Genomic DNA, 21088 nt, shown 5'->3' on the forward strand with positions numbered 1-21088 from the left:
TTATTCGAGCTTGAATATTCACTAGCGCCAGAGTCAAAAATATTATAAACCAATCATCATAGCATAAACTAATAAACATTTAGCAATTTAAGACAAAACCCGCAATGCAGTCTGCCTTAGGTAAAACGTTTAAGGGGTGATAATATCTTCCCTTTTACGTAACCAATCCCGAGTCATAGAATCTCTGTTGACCAGTTAGGGTTCCTAGTGACCATAATACTAGGTTGCGACTCCTTAAACAAGACATTTTTTCCTAAAAGAACCGGATGCCAGAATTCTAATCTTTTTCCATAATTCAAAAGAATTATTTTTAGGGCCGCCGCGATGTCAGGTGCGACAATCTCCATAAGCCATTAAGAAACAAGTTGAAACTTCGGGCACTCAAATGTGTCTTTGTTGGTTATGCTCAATATCAAAAAGATTACCGTTGTTACCATCCTCCAACTCATAAACTATATGTTACTCTTGATGTTGTATTTCATGAAGATAAAATGTATTACTCCACTCCTGAAATGATCAGTGACAAGGACAACCAAGGTAACTTGCAGGCTCCCAAAGACAGCTTGTATCACTTGGATGTTATAAGTGGAAAATATTACACCGAACCTCAGCCACTAGCTTCAAACGAAATGATACAACTAGAGTTGTAACCATATACTGAAGACCAAACAGAAATAAGGCAATCAGAACCTCAGCCATCAGCTTTCCCCATGCATAATGTGCCAACAAATCGAGAGACCTCTAAGTATGAATCTATGCCCGAACCTCAGGTAAGTTCTGAAACTCAATTTAAAATTTTACCCCATAGAACTACACGAGGAAAACCCAGAAATGACTATGAACCACTCTTCACTTCTAAACCACATTATCCTATGAATAATTTTGTATCCTATCATAAACTGTCAAAGGAAAATAAAAATTTCGTGCAACAATTATCTGCTATATCTATTCCTAATAGTGTGCAGGAAGCTCTAAAAAATCCTAAATGGAAAGAAGCTATGAATGAAGAAATGAGGTCTCTTCAGAAAAATTCAACATGGGAAGTGGTTGACTTACCTATAGGGAAAATACCGGTTGGATGCAAGTGGGTGTTTACCATTAAACATAAAATGGATGGTACCATTGAAAGATTTAAAGCAAGGCTGGTTGTTAAAGGATACACTCAAACTTACGGGATTGATTATACAAAAACTTTTGCACCAGTGGCTAAAATCAATACTGTATGGATCCTAATATCCCTAGCTGTGAACCTTGACTGGCCCCTATACCAATTTGATGTAAAAAATGTGTTCTTGTATGAAGATCTTCAAGAAGAAGTATATATGGAATTACCTCTTGGATGTATGTTGCACACCCAAGGGAGCACACAGGTATGCAAACTAATTAAGGAAATCCCTATATGGGTTGAAGCAATCTCCTAGAGCATGGTTTGAAAGATTCACCAAATTTATGAAGTCTATTGGATACAAACAAAGCAACTCAGATCATATATTTTTCTTAAAATGAAATAAAAAGGCAATCACAGCTCTCATTGTATACGTTAATGATATGATAGTTACTGGTAATGATCCTAAGGAAAAAGAGGCATTACAAATCCATCTTGCTCAGGAATTCAAAATGAAGTCTCTTGGCAATTTAAAATACTTCCTTGGCATCAAAGTATCAAGATCGAAAGAAGGAATATTTCTGTCTCAACGAAAATATGCCTTGGATTTACTAAAAGAAACAGGCATGACAACATGTAGCCCAATCAATACTCCGATAGAAGAAAATCTGAAACTCAGTATACATCCACAACAAATCCCTACTAATAAAGAGAGATATCAGAGATTGGTGGGAAGATTAATGTATCTTGCACATACCAGACCAGACTTAGCGTATGTTTTAAGTGTGATCAGTCAATTCATGCACTCTCTAAGCGAAGAACACATGAAGGTTGTCACTCATGTCTTAAGGTACCTGAAATCATCTCCAGGTAAAGGAATTTTGTTTAAGAAGGGAGAAAACTTAAATATTGAAGGGTACACCGACGCTGATTGGCTTGGGTCAATAGAGGATCGACGATCTACATCCGGATATTTTACATTCATGGGGGGGAATCTAGTCACTTGGCGAAGTAAAAAACAAGACGTAGTGGCTAGATCATCGGCCGAAGCCAAATGTAGGGAGATGGCCAAAGTAATTTGCAAGTTATTATGGATCAAGAATCTGATGCAAGAATTACTTGTTGAATAGACAAATGCAATGAAATTATATTGTGATAGTAAGGCAGCATGCGATATCGCCCGTAACCCCGTCCAACATGATAGAACTAAACACGTTGAGGTGAATAGACATTTTATCAAAGAAAAATTAGAAGGAAAAATTATCGAAGTACTTCATGTTCGATCTCAATAACAACTTGCCGATGTGTTAACCAAGGCAGTGTCTAGCCAAAGTTTTAATCATTGTCTCAACAAGTTGGGCATATGTGATATCTATGCACCAACTTGAGGAGGAGTGTTGAAGATTTAAGATATTCAAAGCATTAGTAAAGTCCTGTGTGTGTGTGTGTGTGTGTGTGTGTGTGTGTGTGTGTGTGTGTGTGTGTGTGTGTGTGTCTATCCTCACTAACTGTTATATATATATTAAAGTCTGTTAGAATACTAACGTAATAGTAGGAATTGTTTCCGTAAAGGTAAGGGATAGATTAGTTAATAATATTCTGTACATAAACTACCTCTGCTGCTATATAAAAAGGATAGCCTTGTAACAATAAAGCAATGAAATTGAATATAGTGAATAAAAGATCAATACAGAATACTGAATTTATCATATACAAACATCATCACTTTTCTCATACCAGTATCATTAATGAAAAATAATTTATTCTACATCGTGATATTTTTTAAAATTGATCCAAGTATTTTGATTAAAAAAGATAATGACAGTACAACAAAAATTCACCTGTTTTTATAAAATATTTTGATTGCGTTTGGATTTAGTTTTGATGTAGCTGTTGTATTTTAAAATATATTTTATATAAAGATATATTAAAATAATATGTTTTAAATTTTATTTTTAATATTAATATATTAAAATAATTTAAAAATATATATAAAAAATAAATTTAAACAAACACTTACCGAACAATGTTTGAACCGTGTTTCCGAACACCACTTCGTCACTCCCGGACGAATTCCTCACTTCAGCCTAACATTGCCAAAATTTGTAAAGTTAAGGTAGTATTTTATCATGATAACCTAACGTCTTATATCTATAAACATCTCATAATTTAATCAACGCATGCTTTGCACAGCTGAAGTACACCAACAATAGCAGCAGTGACTCTCTTTTGTTGCTGTCAGCCTGCCTAACACCGGTTTGTGTCTTTGAATTTTGCTTGTTCTTTGAAAGTTTCATGTTGCTAATATAATATTCTACGCCATGCTCTTCTTCGCCTTCTTCTTCTTCTTCTTCTTCATGTTCATGGAGACTGCTGAAAGGAAATTTCTACCTAATTCCACTACTTAATCACCCTATGCATCTATCTAGCCCTATCATGCTTGTCTACCACCTTGTTGCTAATATAAAGTTACATATTGTCATCAAGCACTATCCTGCCTCAACACCTACCATAATAGGGATGTAATTGTCGATAAACTTTCTGGTCAGCCCAACCATATATCCTGCTTTTTCAGTGTAGCAGCTACATAAGCATCATATTCTAAACTTTAAAACCCACCAAACTCTTCCACTACCTTCTGACAGCAAAGGATATGTGTATTTTTCTAAAGTTTCAGGGTATTGTGTTTGAAGTTATGAAAGTTTCTGGTTATGGTTTGAAAAAATAAGTTTTAAAAAAGCTATATTTTGTAATTTTTCGTTGAAACTCATGCAAAATCATGATATGTGTTGATTAGTCAAATATTTTTAAATATATGGTTAAAATGAAATGCAAAACACGTCACTCTACTCTATTGTAAAAACAAACATATCGCTTATGATTTATAATGGATTAATACACGGGCCACTTAGAAGTTAGAACATGTCTCCTCCTCACTAATAGACTAATGGAATGTGCCCACTATTCCACAATAGACACCGTAGTAACATAAGAATAAAAAGTATACCATGCATTACACATCATGACCTAAATTCCACTACCATGTTAGCCATAACACAGATATGCAGGCATCTAGTTTTGGCTTTAAAACCAGGCCTTCTGAATGCCTTGGCAGAAAGATGGGTGTCATTGATTATCTAGACACGATATTAGCCCCTCTGAGTCTCTTCCTCATGGTTGGTTACCATGCCTATCTATGGCATTGCTTCAAGAACAAACCATCTCAAATTAGTGAAGGAATTGAAGCATTGAAGAGAAAAACATGGTTTGCACAATTGAAAGAGGTAATTACGGATCCAAATTACCAAATTCCAACACACTTTCATAATATTTGCTGAGATGTTGTTTGTATTTTGTTGAAAAACAGGGTGATAACAAGACCGGTATGCTAGCAGTGCAAAGCCTGAGAAATGCTCAGATGACAACTATATTAACTGCTGCAATAGCCATTATCATAAACCTGGCATTGGCTGCTTTGACCAACAACAACTATAAAGCAAGTCATCTCCTCAGTGGCAGTGCCTTTTTTGGCTCACAATCTGGGAAACTCTATGTTCTTAAATTTGGGTCAGCCTCGCTATCTCTCCTGGTAAGCTTCTTGTGCAGCTCAATGGGACTTGCATTCTTGATTGATGCTAATTTCTTGATTAATGCTGCCTCTCCTGAGTTCTCACCGTCACCTACATATACACAAACAGTATTTGAACGAGGTTTCATGTTGGCTCTTATGGGCAATCGGATCCTATGCATCACCTTTCCTTTATTGGTGTGGATGTTTGGCCCGGTGCTAGTCGCTTTGTCCTCTGTGGCACTTGTTTGGGTCCTCCACGGGCTTGATTTTCCTGGCAGGAGTATCTGTAGAGAAATGCCTCCTGCCTTGAACATATAACTTGTCATGCTTCAAGTCGAACTGCCTTGAAGTGGGCATCTTTTGAAATTCTTTGGAATAGTACAGCATCAATCTCAAGAAACAAAATGTTCTTAGAACTTGACACGAACCAAAACTTCAGAGAAAACGTGAAATAATACGAATACGAGAGCACAAATCAAAAGCCTGATGATTATTGAAATGTGCAAGGGCTTCCTTTCGATGGCCATAACTAGCTAGAGTAGTGATAAATTTTGTACTGAGGCTAATTTTGCAGGCAAAACACCCATTTCTGCAACACTAACTCATCTGCTAGAAATCACATATTTTTGCCAGAAAGGTATCCACGGAATCATATGGCAATTTAGCTTACCATCAACAGTGCAGAAACCACATGACCTGTTAAGCAACAATCACATTAACTTAAGCATAAAAGAGACTCCAATCTCCATCTTTCGCCACAAGATTGACGATACAAAGTATCAAAAGGAGCAGAATATCACATGAGTAGGCAATTAATGAACATTCAACGATCCAACAATAACAAATATCATCAGCTACAGATGCTGGGAGCATGATTTTCACACAGCATAAACCAATATGTATGCATGGCTAACTCGTTATTGATGAAGATACGACACCTTATAATTGCTGCATCCACAATCTTTCTCTTGGTGGTGATCCCCTCATTAAGCTAAAAGATTCAACTTTCCTGTGTAGCTCCAATAAAAAGGATGACGTGAACGATGATATTAATTAATAGGGCTGAAACTAAAATCGATGATGATGAGTCATGTAGTGAAGAGGATTATTCGATTGGATGAGATAATTTTTTAATTTTTAAAAATTATATTTAATTTTGGCCGAAATGAAAAGTAATTGGTTTTACTATTGTTTTTTTCATTAATTAGAAGGGTCTAAAGTAATTTGAAATTCAAGTAATATGAAATTCAACTCTATTAGTATTTGTTATGATTAACCAATCAATTCAAGGACTTTTTTAATACTCATTCTATGAATGACTTTAACTTCATGTATATTATCTAAATTTGTTAAATTTATAATTTTAGATTTTGTTTTGTTATTCTAAAACGAAGATAAAAGGGATAAAAACATATTTTGTTGAAAAGATAGAAATATAAATATAAATATATCTTCGAAATAGTTTTAAAATTAATTTATATATTTTCAAAATAAAATTATTTAATATATTTTTATTATTTCTTTCTCTTCTATCTTAATTTTAGTAACCAAAAACTACCTTAAAAATTGTAAATAATATTCTCATATCTAATTTGGTAAACAAACTCGTAAAAGGAGCTCCTTTTACATGCTATTGATATTTCTTTATTTTATTTTAATCTTTTTATTATTATACCCAATTATCTTCATCATGACTGGTTTATAACTATGATAAATTAATAAAAAAAACTTAAGCCAAGTTGTTGTATAGGCTCGTTAATTATAGATATGGTCATTAGAGATACGAATCTAGCTTGAGAATGGATCAAATTAAAGAAATCTTGGTTTCAACAAATCAAAACTAATTCAATCAGGCTCAATTGATTTGCAGCCTTGTATGGAATTTGAATATTTGAAAAAATATGTTTTCCTTTTTAAAATAAATTTAATTAAACGGGGGTGTCAAAGGTAGCTCTTATCTTTTTTTCTTCTTCTTCTTCTTTTGAACAAACTAGGGTTTTCTCTAGAAATGAGCCAAGCCCAAAAGAGAACCCAAAGAAGGACAAACAATGGATCCACTAACGAAGACTAACAGTACTTGGGGGTTAGTCTTAAGCACAATTCGGTCCCTTGTCTGCTTCCAAATTTCTCTCCATGGTCAATGGATGCTTGCTTGTGTCAAAAAAAAAAAAATCAATTTAATTTAAAAAATTAAATTATTAGATAAAATCTTGAGATATAATTTATATTATCCTATAACACACCACCTCAAATAAAAATTAAAAGTTCTTTAAGGTTAAAATTTATACGGATTCACACTACTTTATGTTTAATTTTTTATAAAATATAATATGAGCAATGAGATTTGAATTCGTGACTACTTGGTTATTAAGGCTCTGATACTATGTTAAATAATCATCTCAATCCAATAATTTAATTTATTAAGTAAAACTTTCTAGATATAATTTATATTATTTTTTAAAAACTTATATAATTGTTTTGTTTTTTATATTTATAATATACCTGTTTTTTTACTTTTTCGGTTGCTTGTTTGCAATTAGGTGATGATGATGTGAAAGAACCTCAAGGACAGGGTAATCATTCAAATATCAAAAGAGATAAAGATAAAAAAGAGGGAGAGCAATACCCAAAAGAAAAGGCAGTTGAAGAACCCCTTTTATCCTTTTATCATAGACATGGCTCCCAGGAATATATCACCATCTTTTGATTGAGACACAGAAATATTCCTATTATGATTTTGCTTTCATAATGTTTTCTTAGCTTTCTTGTAAAAAGAAGATGCCCTAAAGTCTCAATTTTAATTTGTTAACAATATTAGTATCTGTTTGGTATTACGATTCGTCACACTAATAAACAAAGAACTTAGATTTTTATGTTTTTTTTTTATTTGTGCTGTGTTCTATTGTTGGAACTAAAGTGTTAAATTCAAAATAAATATAAATGAAAAAAATAATAACTCGATTAATATTAATATTATGTTTTTCTTTCTCATCTAATCATTGAAATTCAAGATTCTATATCAAGAACAGCCTGATCTAGAGACATTTATGTATGGTGTTTATCTTCTTAAATCCAAATTTAATCAAGCTAGCTAGGCATACAAAATGACACAGAATTCAAACCCTATCAAGTAGGACGGTGAAAATAACCCCTAATTTGACAAGGTACATAACTATCCAAATAAATACATTTTTTTTTATGAATAATTGATCTAAATCTTTTATGCCAAGAAACACAATAAATTAACAAAAATAATTTAGACATTCATTCATGCGTGTGTGTATAATAATAATAATAATAATAATAACTTTTGTTCACCATGATAATTAAAGGACTTGTATATGTTATCTAGATTATAGCATGACGAGGGTGGATCTAGGAGGTTGCGGTCCCCCCAAATGTTCGGAAAAGTCCCTTAACTACAAAATTATTTCTAAAATATCCAAGTATATTTGTACATAATAACCCCCCCTAAAATATATATATAATCTTCATTTTAGCTCTTTAATGTTGAATCACATATCCATCTTTCTATCTAATAATCTTTTCTTAAGAAAAACCCTCATCTACCAATCAACCAAATATTAAAGGGCTTCTAAAACGCGACAACTACTTGTCGCGCTTCTAAAGCGCAACATTTAGATGTCGAGTGTACTAAACCACAACATTTAGTTGATGTCGTAGTTTCAAAACATGACATGTAAAATTTTAATTCATCTCGCGGTTCACAACCACAACATCAATGAGATTTTAAAATGACTTTATATTTCATTATCTAGAAACCTACTTGTTTAGGAAATAAAAAGTCATCAAGAGCTACAACATAAAGTTTGCCGGGTGTTGCATGTTTATGTGCATCCCTGTACTCTATCTCTTGTCTGGTATTTCCCATCAGTCTATAGTTGAAATAGCTTAGGAGACCCCTCAGATAAGGTTAATCCATTTGAATTTATTGTTTTTGCTATATATGCTATTTGCCTTTTTTGGGTAGGGTAATTGAAGAAAAATTGCTTTGATGAGAGTTTTCCATGTCGGGAGTAGGAATAAGTGCCATCAAAGTATTTATAAATGTTGCTCTTCACAAGCGCAATAAGATATTAAATATCATGGTTCACAACCATGACGTTTAGTCAAATGTCGCCGTCCTAAACTACAACATTATTAAAATGTTATGTTTCTAAACCATGATATCTTTAAATTGTGTTATTTCACAAAAACTTTTTTCATATTATGCTATTTCACAATCTATTTGTATTTTATGTGCTAATAGCTCAATTTACCATAAAAAAGAAAAAAGAACACAAACGTTTTTTCATCTTATAAGAATATTCTCCCCTCGTTCATTAACCAATTTTCTCTATAAATACGTGAGAGCACGCAGGAATATTGAAAAGCCATAAAAGGGACAGGTTAACGTATCCTTGATTACGCTTGTCTTGCTACCTTTTCAAGAAAGCTCTGATCTGTAAAGCATACAAATTTGATGGCTGAGCAGCTAGCTAGGCAGGCCCAACTTGCAGTGGCTAGGTTAATTACCTCTCTTTCAGTTCTGTCTTTGATGAGACAAGAGATGCATGTGTGGACATGAGAAGTGAGACCCAGTTGGTCTCATTTCCACGAGGGGTGAACGCAGCTGGAAGAAGAAAGATTGGACGATTCTATTTGGAAAATGTGAATCCTTATGTGCGTTCACACTCACCTGCTGGAAAAAAATCCCAAGCAGTCATTGAAGGTAACGGGAAATTAAGGTGATGGCGATGGGAGAAGCTTTTACATTTCTTTGTTGTCGTTTCTTCCTCTGTTGAGGCACTATCCATGACTTTATTGCTTCCATGTGGTGTTTACTGTAACACACGTCAATTTCTTCCTGTGTGTCTTGGTACTGCACTTTTCTCCTTTCTTCATGTGGTGTTCATTTATGATATATATATATATATATATATATATATATCAATTATTTATTTTTCTTACTTAAAGGGACATTTTGTATAGAGTTAAAATGAATATCTTTGTCCATTTATATTGAAATCTACAGCACATAAACTACTTTATTGCTTCCATGTGGTGTTTCCTGTAACACACGTCAATTTCTTCCTGTGTTTCTTGGTACTGCACTTTTCTCCTTTCTTCATGTGGTGTTCATTTATGATATATATATCAATTTATCAATTATTTCTATTAAAATTATGTGCTGTAGATTTCAATATAAATGGACAAAGATATTCATTTTAACTCGATACAAAATGTCCCTTCAAGTAAGAAAAATAAATAATATATATATATATATATATAACCAAACGTCCAAACTTCCTCAACTTTGAACCCAATATCAATGTATACTTTCTTCCTTTTCTATTGATTTAAAGAAATGTTTTTATCAATTTCAAGTACTGCAATACAAATAGCTATTAATTGATGAAAATCATTGGTAAATTAATGAGTATATTAAAGAATAGAAAATAAATTAAACAGAAAAAATGATTGGTTAATTTTTGCTAGATTTCTTCTATATGTTAAGTGTTTCTAGATCTTGTCATCTCAAGGGGGGGAAAACTGAAAATCTTGAGATCATGATGCCCTTCAAATGCATTTACATAAAATTACTCTTAAAACTTATCCCTCTACACATCTTCTGACCTGACTCAGACGGATCAGATTGGGAATCCAATTCAACGATCCTTGGTTTTCTCACACGTTATCATCTTAATTAACTTTAATTTTGAGAATAAACTTCAAGGAAAACAAGCTTTCGCGAATGCTTTAATTCATGTGTGAAGGATGGCATAAAAAAATGAATAAAAAAAAAAGAGTTAGCTGGCTGATACATTAATTTAATCCAACCACCGCCACCACCCCGACTAGAGGGTCACATTGCCAGAAAATTAAACCCAGTTTAGGGTTCATAGACGTCATGTCCACTTGTAGATTTCATCAAGAAATTAAAGAGGTCAGTACTGGCCACAATAATTCTTTCTATAATAATTGTCACTTTCTCTAATAATTGTCACTTACCTCTTTTTTTCTTAGATTTATATATACACGTAGTCTAATTAACTAACTAATGTCAACTACCTTAATTAATTCTATTTTTATCATCAACTTGTCCTTTTGTTAAAAATTCTCTTGACAGTCTCTCATTATCTTGTGAACGTAAATCAAAACAACCTGTCATTGTGTTTGAATTCTGTTGAGTATAGTACGTAGTGATGATGATCTTTATATATATATATTCAAAATTTTCCAATTTTTCCACTACTGTTGGTCTTTGATTCTTGATTTGAATAAGAAAGAATAGTTGAATGGTACTTTGGTGTTATTTTAACTCCTTAATGGACATGTCTGAGTTATCAGAAGATAACATCTACTCTCTCTCTCTCTCTTTTAAATTTCCAAAGGAGTAGTTTCAACTTTTGACTGAGACCTCTTGTAAAAAACAAAAAGACAAATGATAATAATATTACGGACCCAAGAGGGAATTAATGTCTACTTATGCAAGTTTTCAATATATATCTTAATTTCAAGTCAAAATTTGATTTTTCTTAATATATTTTAATTACATTACTTTAATGTGGTAGTATTCTTGGTTATTAAAGTTCGGCAAGCGAGTTGATTTTGATTTAATATCGGTTGAGTGAGTTTCTTAATAAATAGAGCTTGAATTGACCATATCAAAAATCTGTATTAATTTATGATCTAATTAATTAATAATGAAAAATTGTTGATCATTTTTTTTTCAAAACGATGTTATTTTGATTTTTAAAAAAAAATAAAAAAATATAAATTAACCTACTTGACCGGTAACTATGATATTGTTTCAAATCGACTTATGGATCATATTTAATTTCTAAAAGGGGTTAGATATAAGCATGGGTTAGGCAACAAACTATATTAATTAGATCTAACAATAAATAAATGCAAGTTCCACAACGCATGAACCGGTGTGTATGAGAGAACATTTAATAGGTAAGAAGAAGAAAAGAGTCATTAAACCTTACATTACAAGACATCAAAATAAACTGCACACTTATTTTCCGATGTTGTCTAAACACCATTATGGTGGCAATTTAAGGTTGAGTTTCCTTCACTTACACTTTATATAAAGGACATCAAATTTATCGAGTAGAGAATTTTTTTTGCCGACAATCTGAATACTATTGTTGCAACTTGCTATCAACAAGAATACAGTATCATTGTTCTTCACGTACTTAAAACAGTTTTGTTTTTTAATTTTAATTTAATTTTTTTTAATTTTATCATTTAATATTAGATTTAATGGGATTAAGTTTTCATAATTTATTTCGATTTGTTTTCTATAATGTTATTTTAGTCTCTTAACCCAAATCACGAGTTTTGCGAATTTACCCAGTTTACTCGAATTTTTTTTTGTAATTGAATTTTTTTATATCATCCTCCATCATTGAATTAATTGGGAATTAAGTTTCATAATTTATTTAGATTTACCTTATATAAAGTTAACCAAATTTTAACCCCAAGTCAAGCTGGGTTTGGCAGGTTAGACTGGATTGCCTTGAATATTAAATCGAAGCCTTGTTATAAATAGCCTAACTAAAAATATATTAATTAAAATTAAATTTATTTGGTTTTAACAATGTAAAATCAAAATTAAAATGTTAGAACCAACGAGGATAGCCTGGAAAATTATAAGTGGTTCTACATCTACATTATCATAAATTTAGAATGCTATTGGTTGCATGTAACATATTTCTAATTCAGTGAAGGATCTAGGATTGGCGGTCTTAGAAGGGTCAAGGAATCTTTTTCTTTGCAGTGACATGAATTTTTTTTCTTCAAGGATGCAAATGAATAATTTTTTTTCTTTTTAGGGATTATATCAAAAGTATTTTAAGAAAAGGAGCCACATGTAGCACATTCTTAAAATAAATGAAGGAAATTTCCCGTCCAAGAGAACGAAATATGTAAAAAGAAAAAATTAGAAAATGCTGTAATTGCAAGGATTAAATTGAGTTCCTTTTTAAGAAAAGGACTATTTAACCCTTAATTATGAAGAGAAATACTAATTTATAGAGAAAGCTTTCCCAAACTGGTCTTCAAGAATTTCACGGATAGATTTTATTCGCGGGGCACATTTTTTTTTCTTTTTAAAATAGCAATTCTATTAATATTATATAAATTACAATTAAGTAATCATTCCCATACTATACACACACTAATAAATAAATGAGTCATGTTTAATAATGTCTTATGGTATTTTTTTTAATTGAAAATATATTAAAATAATATATATATTTTTTTATTCTTAGCAACAACATATTAAAATCATCAATATATAATTATATACCTAAAAATCTATTAATTTAATTATTTTTTTAGCTAAAGAATAATTTTAAAAAACAAAAAATAACACAGTGCCAAAAGGGGGCCACCAAACCTCATCAATGAAAGATAAAAAAAAACTGTCAATTATTGTTAATCTCCTCCCCCCTAGTCAAAGACATCGCATCATGCCTTAATTCAAAAGGAGAAAAACCATAATGAGCGAGGAAAACAAATAATTTATATTTCATAAAAAAAATTTTTTTTTTAAATAAAAAACAGTACACAACCATATGGCTTTAATGGTGAGATCTAGATCCGCATTTTTTTTTTTTAAAGAAAAGTAAGATAAGCTACACCTTTGAAAAAGAAAAAGGGAGTCATCCGTGTGAAGCTTGATGGGTACACGTCACATACATTAAATGATTATAACTCATTTAATATTTTGGAAAGAATAATAATATTTCTTACAAAAAAAATTCAGGATGCATATGAATAATTACATTGCATGAGATCCATATTATGATCCAATGTCTTATGTTTTTGTTGTCTTTTCAATCACCATTTTTTTCAATTTATTCTTGTTGTTTTTACTTCCTAACTTTCAAGAATTAAAGCATTGTGCTTGTGAAGATCCCAACTATTGAAAGAAAACAGAAAGTCTTATATCAAATGTATTCTATGATTTATTTATTAAATTAATCTATATATTTAAACAAGAAAAATCCACATGAATGATTTTAAATAATTGACCATGATAAAATATGAACAAATCAAGAACAATGATAGTATTAATATTATTCATGGACATATCCTCTTTGTTTTATGCATGTCTGGTGTTTACACTAGATTATTTCTCATGTGCGCGCTATGCTGCAGGTCAGATTAAATTTATTATGGAATAAAAATATATATAGGTGTTGTTAATGTATTTTTTAGTATAATTGTTTTTTAATTATACGATGATTGATCTGATGTGACCTAGTTGATTTAACGGTTCAAAGATAACCCTGACAACCGATAAAAATATAATTTGACTTAAAAAAAAATCAAGATGATATCTTTTTTTAAGTATGAAATGACAACATATTAGATCGACTAAGATCAATTTGGATTAACCTGCCAAATTTTCTACTTAGATCATGTGACCTTTATAACTCTATAGAAAGCAATTATTAAACTCAATTATCAATTAACCAAATGTTGAAGGAAGAAATTGAGAGAAAAAATTCGTCTAGAAAAATAAGTTGCGTTAACTCGGGTTAATCTATCAAACTCAGAGAATAATATTGAGATAACCCTAAAAAAAGTTATTAAACTTAATTCACAATCAACCTATTGTTGAAGAATGAGATTAAAAAAATCAATTAAAAGTATAACACAAAAAACCACTTGAGTCAACCAGTTTAACCCGTGACCTAAGTCATAAGATCGTGATAATCTTATAGAAAACCAATAAAAAAATTATGAGGCCCAATTCTCAATTAACCTAATGTTGAAGGATTAAATAAAGAAAAAAATCAAACAAAAAAGGAAAAAAAAAAAAAACAATTATTCAAATCAACTCAAGTTAACCTGCCAAATCTGGGTGAAAGTCTGGATAACTCTATAGAAAGTAAATAAAAATATTTTATAAAATCTAATTTTCAATCAACTCAGTATTAAATGATGAAATTTAAAAAACATATTTAATTATAAAATGACAAAAAAAAACCTCGAGTCAACTTGTTTAACCCGTAAAACTCACGACTCGAGTTATGAGAGAGTGATAACCCCATAAAAAGTAAATCATAAAATAATTATGATTATAAAAATGAATTCTTAATCAATCCAATGTAAAAAAAATAAAATTTAGAATAAAAAAACGTGAGTTAACATGATTAACTTGTAAAACTAGTGACCTGGGTCATAAAACCATAATAACTCTATTGAAAAAAAAAATCAAAAAAATTATAAAATGCAATACCTATTAAACCTAATGTTGAATGATAAAATTAAAAAAAAAAATTTAAAAGAAAACTTTTAGTATACATTAATGATGAGTGCTTGTAAGCTGTTTCATGTTTACATGGTTTTTATTTTTGGCTTCTAGCTAGCTTTTTTCTTTATTTTATCATTTTCATCATCTTATTAATAAAATATGCTCATTCTTATTAGTTTGCATATATAAACACTAAAGGAGAAGGGAGAATTTATTGTTCCATAGGACACAATACACTTTTTTACTAATGAAAAAAAAAAAAAAACCATTTGCATAAAGGATGAGAGCATGATTGTCTTTTCAGTGGGGGCATTTTGATGTTTTTAAATTAATCTAATGCAAGGCGAGTATTTGCCTTTTCAAATTGCATTGCAAATTATCATAAATATCCTTAAGGTTAATGCATTGTTTGGTGTATTTTTACTTATAAAGTGCATAATAAAGTTACCAATCTAGCTTTATAAACAAAAAAAACTTTGGCAGGCTAGGAGGGGTGTTTGTGTCTTATCCTTTGTTTTTGTACAATAAAAACATTTCCTTGCCCTTGGGTTTTAGTTTTTTATGCCTTTAAGGGTAATTTTGTTATTATACTATTGGTTTTTTTTTTTGTCATTGGATAAAGTGAGGGTTAGTTTTGTATTTTAATAAATTAATTAAATATATTAAAAAAATGTTGGCGCATGTCAGGCATGTGTCAGCACGTCAATCGCTACGTCGTCTTTAGATGGCATTTGCGGTTGATTTCGACAACTAAAAATATCATTTTGAGATGTCATTAATCAAATTCATCTCGATGTCTTTTCTATGTTGAGATAACACATGTAGAAAACAGAGCTCCGGTTTGGCTTTGAAAGTCATCTTTTTTTTTGTTCTTTTTTTCTCTCTCTCCCTCGATTCTTGCACCCTGCAATCTTTCAAATTAGCCCCTTAGCTTCTCTTTGTTTTTTGTTTTGTCCTTAATCTTTTATTTGATATTTGTTTTATTTTAAATAATTTATGAAAATCAAAATTTGCTTCAATTTTATCATCATTTGAATTTTTTTTACTTCTCTTTGTTTTTTATTTAGTCCTTGATTTTTTGGTTAATATTTCTTTTATTTGGAATAACTTATGAAAATTGAAATTTGTTTCAATTTTGTCCTCATTTGAGTTTTAAAACTTGTCTTATTTAGTCTACATTCTTTTAATTACTATTTATGTCATCTAAGATAATTTTTATAGTATAAAGTTTTTGGTGATTTCACCCTTGATTTTTTCCCTATCAAGTTTTATTCTTATTTTTTTTATTTTTTTTTTGCTTTGCTAATTTTTTTAGTTCGGTTTTTTTTTTTTTACATTTAATTTCACCCTTTAACATAAAATTGATTTGGATTTAAGCTTCTTGGTTAACTTCATTTTGAAATTTCACAGATTTCAATTTAAAAAATTAACTCAGCTTAAGAATATTCACTAGGGGTTGCTTTTTCTTTTTATCATTCTTTTAAGTTATTTTTTTTAGATTTATCATTTTATTTTTATTTTATTGGAGATTAAGCTCATTGTTTTTTTTATATGCTTTTTACATCGTTTGTTTTTTTTTTTATTTGGTTGGGTTATCATGGGTCTTTTTATGTTTTGTTTTTTTAAATATATTTTCTCAAAATATTTTTTTCTCTAATTAAATAGAGTTGATTGATTAAATATAAACGAATACTCATTTTATTGTGCTATGTTCAGTTTTCTTTTACAGAACATTACTTTAGCAAACCATGCAACTTCTTTTGATATTGTCTTGTATTTTTTGCAGTTGGTTTAAACCAACTTAACAAGCTCTTTTTTGTTGTGGTCGATATCTATAATCGAGTGGCGGCGAGTCTCTAAGAATCTTTTATTTCTTTTCCTTAAAGGTAAAATATTGATAGCTCATTTTTTATTTATTACTTGCATGCATGTGGTTTTTTACCATTTGTTTTATATTGTTGTTTTCAATTTAAATTAGATTATTAAATTAATTGATTTTATTTATTGGATATATTCATGTTAACTCAAATATCAAGTTCATCTTGCTTCTTTTAAAACACATTCGCCTTATATGTCTATGCATGCATACTTGCTGGCTAATAATGTGCAAAAGTACCAACTAGTGCTGTATCTTGTCATACATTGAATTTCCACGCAAGATCAAGAGCATTGGATCTTCTCTCTACTTGGAAATGCAACTGATAGAGACTGGAAAGTACTGCACCTCGATTATTTACTTAATTTATAAGCAAATTAAGTACACAGTCCAAAAGCAAAAAAAGAAGGAGAAAACATCGATCTTTCTAGTTTCTACATTGTGCTAACCTAGCTACCTAGTTACCTGGCCAGGCAGCTTCTAACACTTTTCAAAGAAAATACCCAGGACATTCTTGATTACTAGGCGGAAATTACAAAGAAGCTGCAATATCTAATTAATGTCGTGAAAATAATTATCTATAATTATCTATCGAGGTTAAAATCCGAAATCATCATCGAAATCAGCAGATTCCATCATGATACCATCCATGTCCAAACTGTGTGAGCTCGTCGTGCAAGATGAGTTGACCCCAGAAATCACATCGCCTTGATCAAATGCAGACATATAATCATCAGGTGACAAGAGGTAATCAGAGGATGATGCTTGATTATTATACTGGGTGGTTGGATCATAACTTGGCATGTTCATGTTATCCTCCTTGTGGCAACATTCTTGTTTTACTGTTTGGAAGGATGCGAGGAGGGAGTCGCTTGGCTTGTTTGAAGCGTGGTCACCATTGCTGTTAAAGCTTATCAGTATGGAGGAGTCTATATCGTCGCGATGATCTCTTGGATCCAAGACAAATTGAGAAGCTTTTAGCGAGTTCTTGCACGTGTGGTGCCCGTAATATGTTGTACGGTATAGAGGAGGTTCGTCTTGAATTCTTTGCACTTGCTTGATTGCTTGACATTGTTGATCATACTTGTGAGTGCACCTGAAGTAGTTCCTGTAGGGAACAGCAGCAATGTTGCGTTTCATTAATTGTTCGATTATTAACTAGGTTTTCCTAGAAATTTGATGATTAAGAGATAAGAATTAAAATATGGATTGGTTAATTATTTTTGAAATTCAGTATTGAAATTAATTTTATATATATATACCTTGGATATTTAGCATTGAGGATCACTTTCTGTCCATATTTTCTCCATGCATGGCCATCATCGGTTAGAGTAGTGGAGTCATCTGTTCTTGAATGGGAACTTTTTCTGCAGGTAATAAAATTCAATTTTAACTAGTGTAATTAGCGTATGAAAAAAAAACAAAAAACTAATTGCTAGAAAAATGCATTAATTATAATTTAGATATTAATTTTAGTTTTGATATTATTTATTCTTATAATCAAGTTATAACATCATCAAGTAAAAATAATATTACAAGTACCTTTAATTATATTAAGAATAAACATAGAAAAATCGGCAATATGCAATCATGATATATAGTAAATTAATTTTCGAGCTTGCCAAGTAGGGGACCAAAAACATTGTCCACTCAAAGCAAAGATACCTTCTTGTTTCTTGTTGTCCTAACTAGCAACTTGCAAGTTCTTTGGTGGTTTCTTTTTTCTTTTTCCTTTTTTCTTTTTTTTTTCAAGCATGAGGAATGGGGCCTGAGCCTAAAAGAAAATATAATTACAAGTAATCATATGGGGTAGATTTATCCCATCTCCATCCATCATGACCTTTAGGAAAGGAGATTAATGAAAAATAATATATAGGCATCTAAATTCTTTTTAACAAAAAGAATAACAAAGATCATCCTTGGTTTGATTCCAAAAATGTTTTTTTTTTAAAAAAATATAGAGTCGGAAAAGAAAAATCCAAATCGGAGACTCTCTAGACTCAGATGAGGGGGCTAGATTATCGTTTAACTATGGATCCCTACTCCCTAACGGTATTTCAACAAGCTCTACTTGGCTAATGGAATTGTAAATGAAAAATAATATTATTAATGCGGTGTTTATCAGTAATCAGCAGCATATTAATTACCTTCTCTTGTAACATCCTCTCCTGTCCTTCAACTTCAACTCGGCAGTACCCTTGCCACTCTCCCCGGAATCCTTCGACGACTTCCGGCCACCCCAACAAGGTGAGCCCACTTGTGGAATTTGAGAGGCAACCTCATCAAACTCGCCCCCATTTAACATATAAAGAGAACTATTGAAAGAATTCATGATTTTCTCGACAAGATCCTCAGCAAACACAGACTCATCAACCCCTATAGACCTGTTCACTACAAGTTTAAGCTGTGCTGCAATTTCTTGACCTCTAACTAGCTCATCTATCGCCTTCTTTCTGTTTGCTGGTAAATTCCCATGCCAAGAAGAATCCATTTTCTGGTGTTTGGGTGCTCTCTGTGGTCTCTCAGCTAGGGTCAAGAAGAGGCCAAGGTTGGAGCATGAAGACGCTCGAGAGCTCTCTTCAGTGTCTCGTAGGGCTCAGTAGTGACCAGAAGTGGAGTCGAAGGGATCCTTTTAACATGGAGGGATTGCATTGCGTTTTTCGCAGCATATGCAAGGAAGAAGGCTAAAGGAACCTTGCAAGAAAATTCCACAAAATTTTGATTTACAATCCCAGGCGCTGTCTGTAAATCACGCGCTTCGATGGAGTAAAACCACGCGGAATCTATTTGAATTTTGATGGATTGTTTACTTGTCTTTCATCACGTCACCAAGGAGCGCGTGGGCTATGACATTTAGACGCTTACGATTGGTACGTGATGTCAATTTTCGATGTCACTAAGGACCGCGTCAGCGTCATGCGGACTAGTTTCCTTGTTTTAATGTAACGAAATACCTATAATACCCCTCACGTTACGGTGCTCGCTTAAAAACGCCATCCTCAAATAAATGATTTCTACAAAAAATATCAGAGTAAATTAAAATTATTGTCTGAATAGCACACAAAATAGTACAACTTATAAAAGTCTTCTTTTGTAATATTTATAACCTGTCGCTGTCTAATAAAAATTATTAAATGAGTAAGAGAGAGGAGATAGTAAAATAAAGATAATATATTATTTTTCTTTAAATTTTTAAATTTATCTTATTAAATTTTTTTTTATAATACTTATATTGTCATAATCAGAATTTTAATGTTTTTATATAATCTCTTTTTTTTTCTCTTCATTTTCCTATATATTTAATATTTTTTATTGAAAGTTAGTTTTTTTGAATAACAATAAGCTATAAATATTATGTTTTTAAAATGTGATATATATAAATTAGGCTATTTCACTCATTTTTTTTTCATCCATGTTATTTCATCAATTTGTTCTTGAAAAATATGATAATAAATAACCAAAATAAAAAGATAAAGAGGAGAGAGGAATAAAAAAAAGTAATAAGAAGAAAATTAAAAATATATAATCTTATGGCTATATCATATATGATTTTTTCCACTTCTTTTTGTATGAATACTCTAAGCTAATTTGCATATTTACCCATGCTCAAACTCATATCAGGATTATTTTAAGAAATCGTGTTTTTTTTTATTTGGTAAATTAAAAAAAAAACTAAATTCTTTTAGATAATAATACTAAAGTATTATATAAAAGAATAAAAAAGAGAATAAAATTTATTCCGACCACTTAACTTATTAGAATTTTACAATAAGATATACCCATATTAGTCTTTGTATATAAAAACTAAATTACTTTTAAATTAGATGAATGAGACTGTCTGTGTCCAAAATAATATATTCTCAAATAATTAATTCCTATTTTCTTTAAGTATTTCTTCAAAATAAACATGTTTTACTTTCAAACAAATACAAGTATTAATTCAAATTAAGTTTTTTTTTAAAAAAAAATATTTGGCTTTGATGTATTTAAAAGAATTTAATAAGTTATTAAATATTGACTCTAAACTTATTTATTAAACAAGCATCTTAAAATTATAATACAAAAGTGATAGTGCTGAATCATTATTTTATTTTATTTATTTTATTTTTTAAGTTTGGATAAGAATGCATGAGCAGTGATAAGATGAAGTGGACCAACTTTAATTTTAATGAAGGGTACACTTCGTACACCATGCATTGGTTAGGTGCATGAACCTTAATTGAATGTTCCTGCTATGAAATCACATGTGGGCCAGCTCAC

The 21088-nt window shown here is 30.9% G+C and overlaps 2 protein-coding genes across 2 annotated transcripts; one reads left to right on the forward strand and one right to left on the reverse strand.

The window, feature by feature from the left end:
- Nucleotides 1–4186: 4186 nt before the first annotated feature.
- Nucleotides 4187–5652, forward strand: LOC118047209 (uncharacterized). The gene is made up of 2 exons (XM_035056436.2): nt 4187–4389; nt 4473–5652. The coding sequence occupies exons 1-2, from the start codon at nt 4225–4227 to the stop codon at nt 4992–4994; spliced, it is 687 nt and encodes a 228-aa protein (XP_034912327.1). The 5' UTR covers nt 4187–4224; the 3' UTR covers nt 4995–5652.
- An 11504-nt stretch (nt 5653–17156) lies between these two features.
- On the reverse strand, nt 17157–19486 carry LOC118047206 (WRKY DNA-binding transcription factor 70). Its single transcript, XM_035056434.2, has 3 exons — nt 18976–19486; nt 18091–18195; nt 17157–17936 (listed from the first exon to the last, which is right to left on the reverse strand). The coding sequence occupies exons 1-3, from the start codon at nt 19317–19319 to the stop codon at nt 17426–17428; spliced, it is 960 nt and encodes a 319-aa protein (XP_034912325.1). The 5' UTR covers nt 19320–19486; the 3' UTR covers nt 17157–17425.
- Nucleotides 19487–21088: the final 1602 nt, after the last annotated feature.

Source organism: Populus alba, chromosome 16 (genome assembly GCF_005239225.2).
Source record: "Populus alba chromosome 16, ASM523922v2, whole genome shotgun sequence".
NCBI lineage: Eukaryota > Viridiplantae > Streptophyta > Magnoliopsida > Malpighiales > Salicaceae > Populus > Populus alba.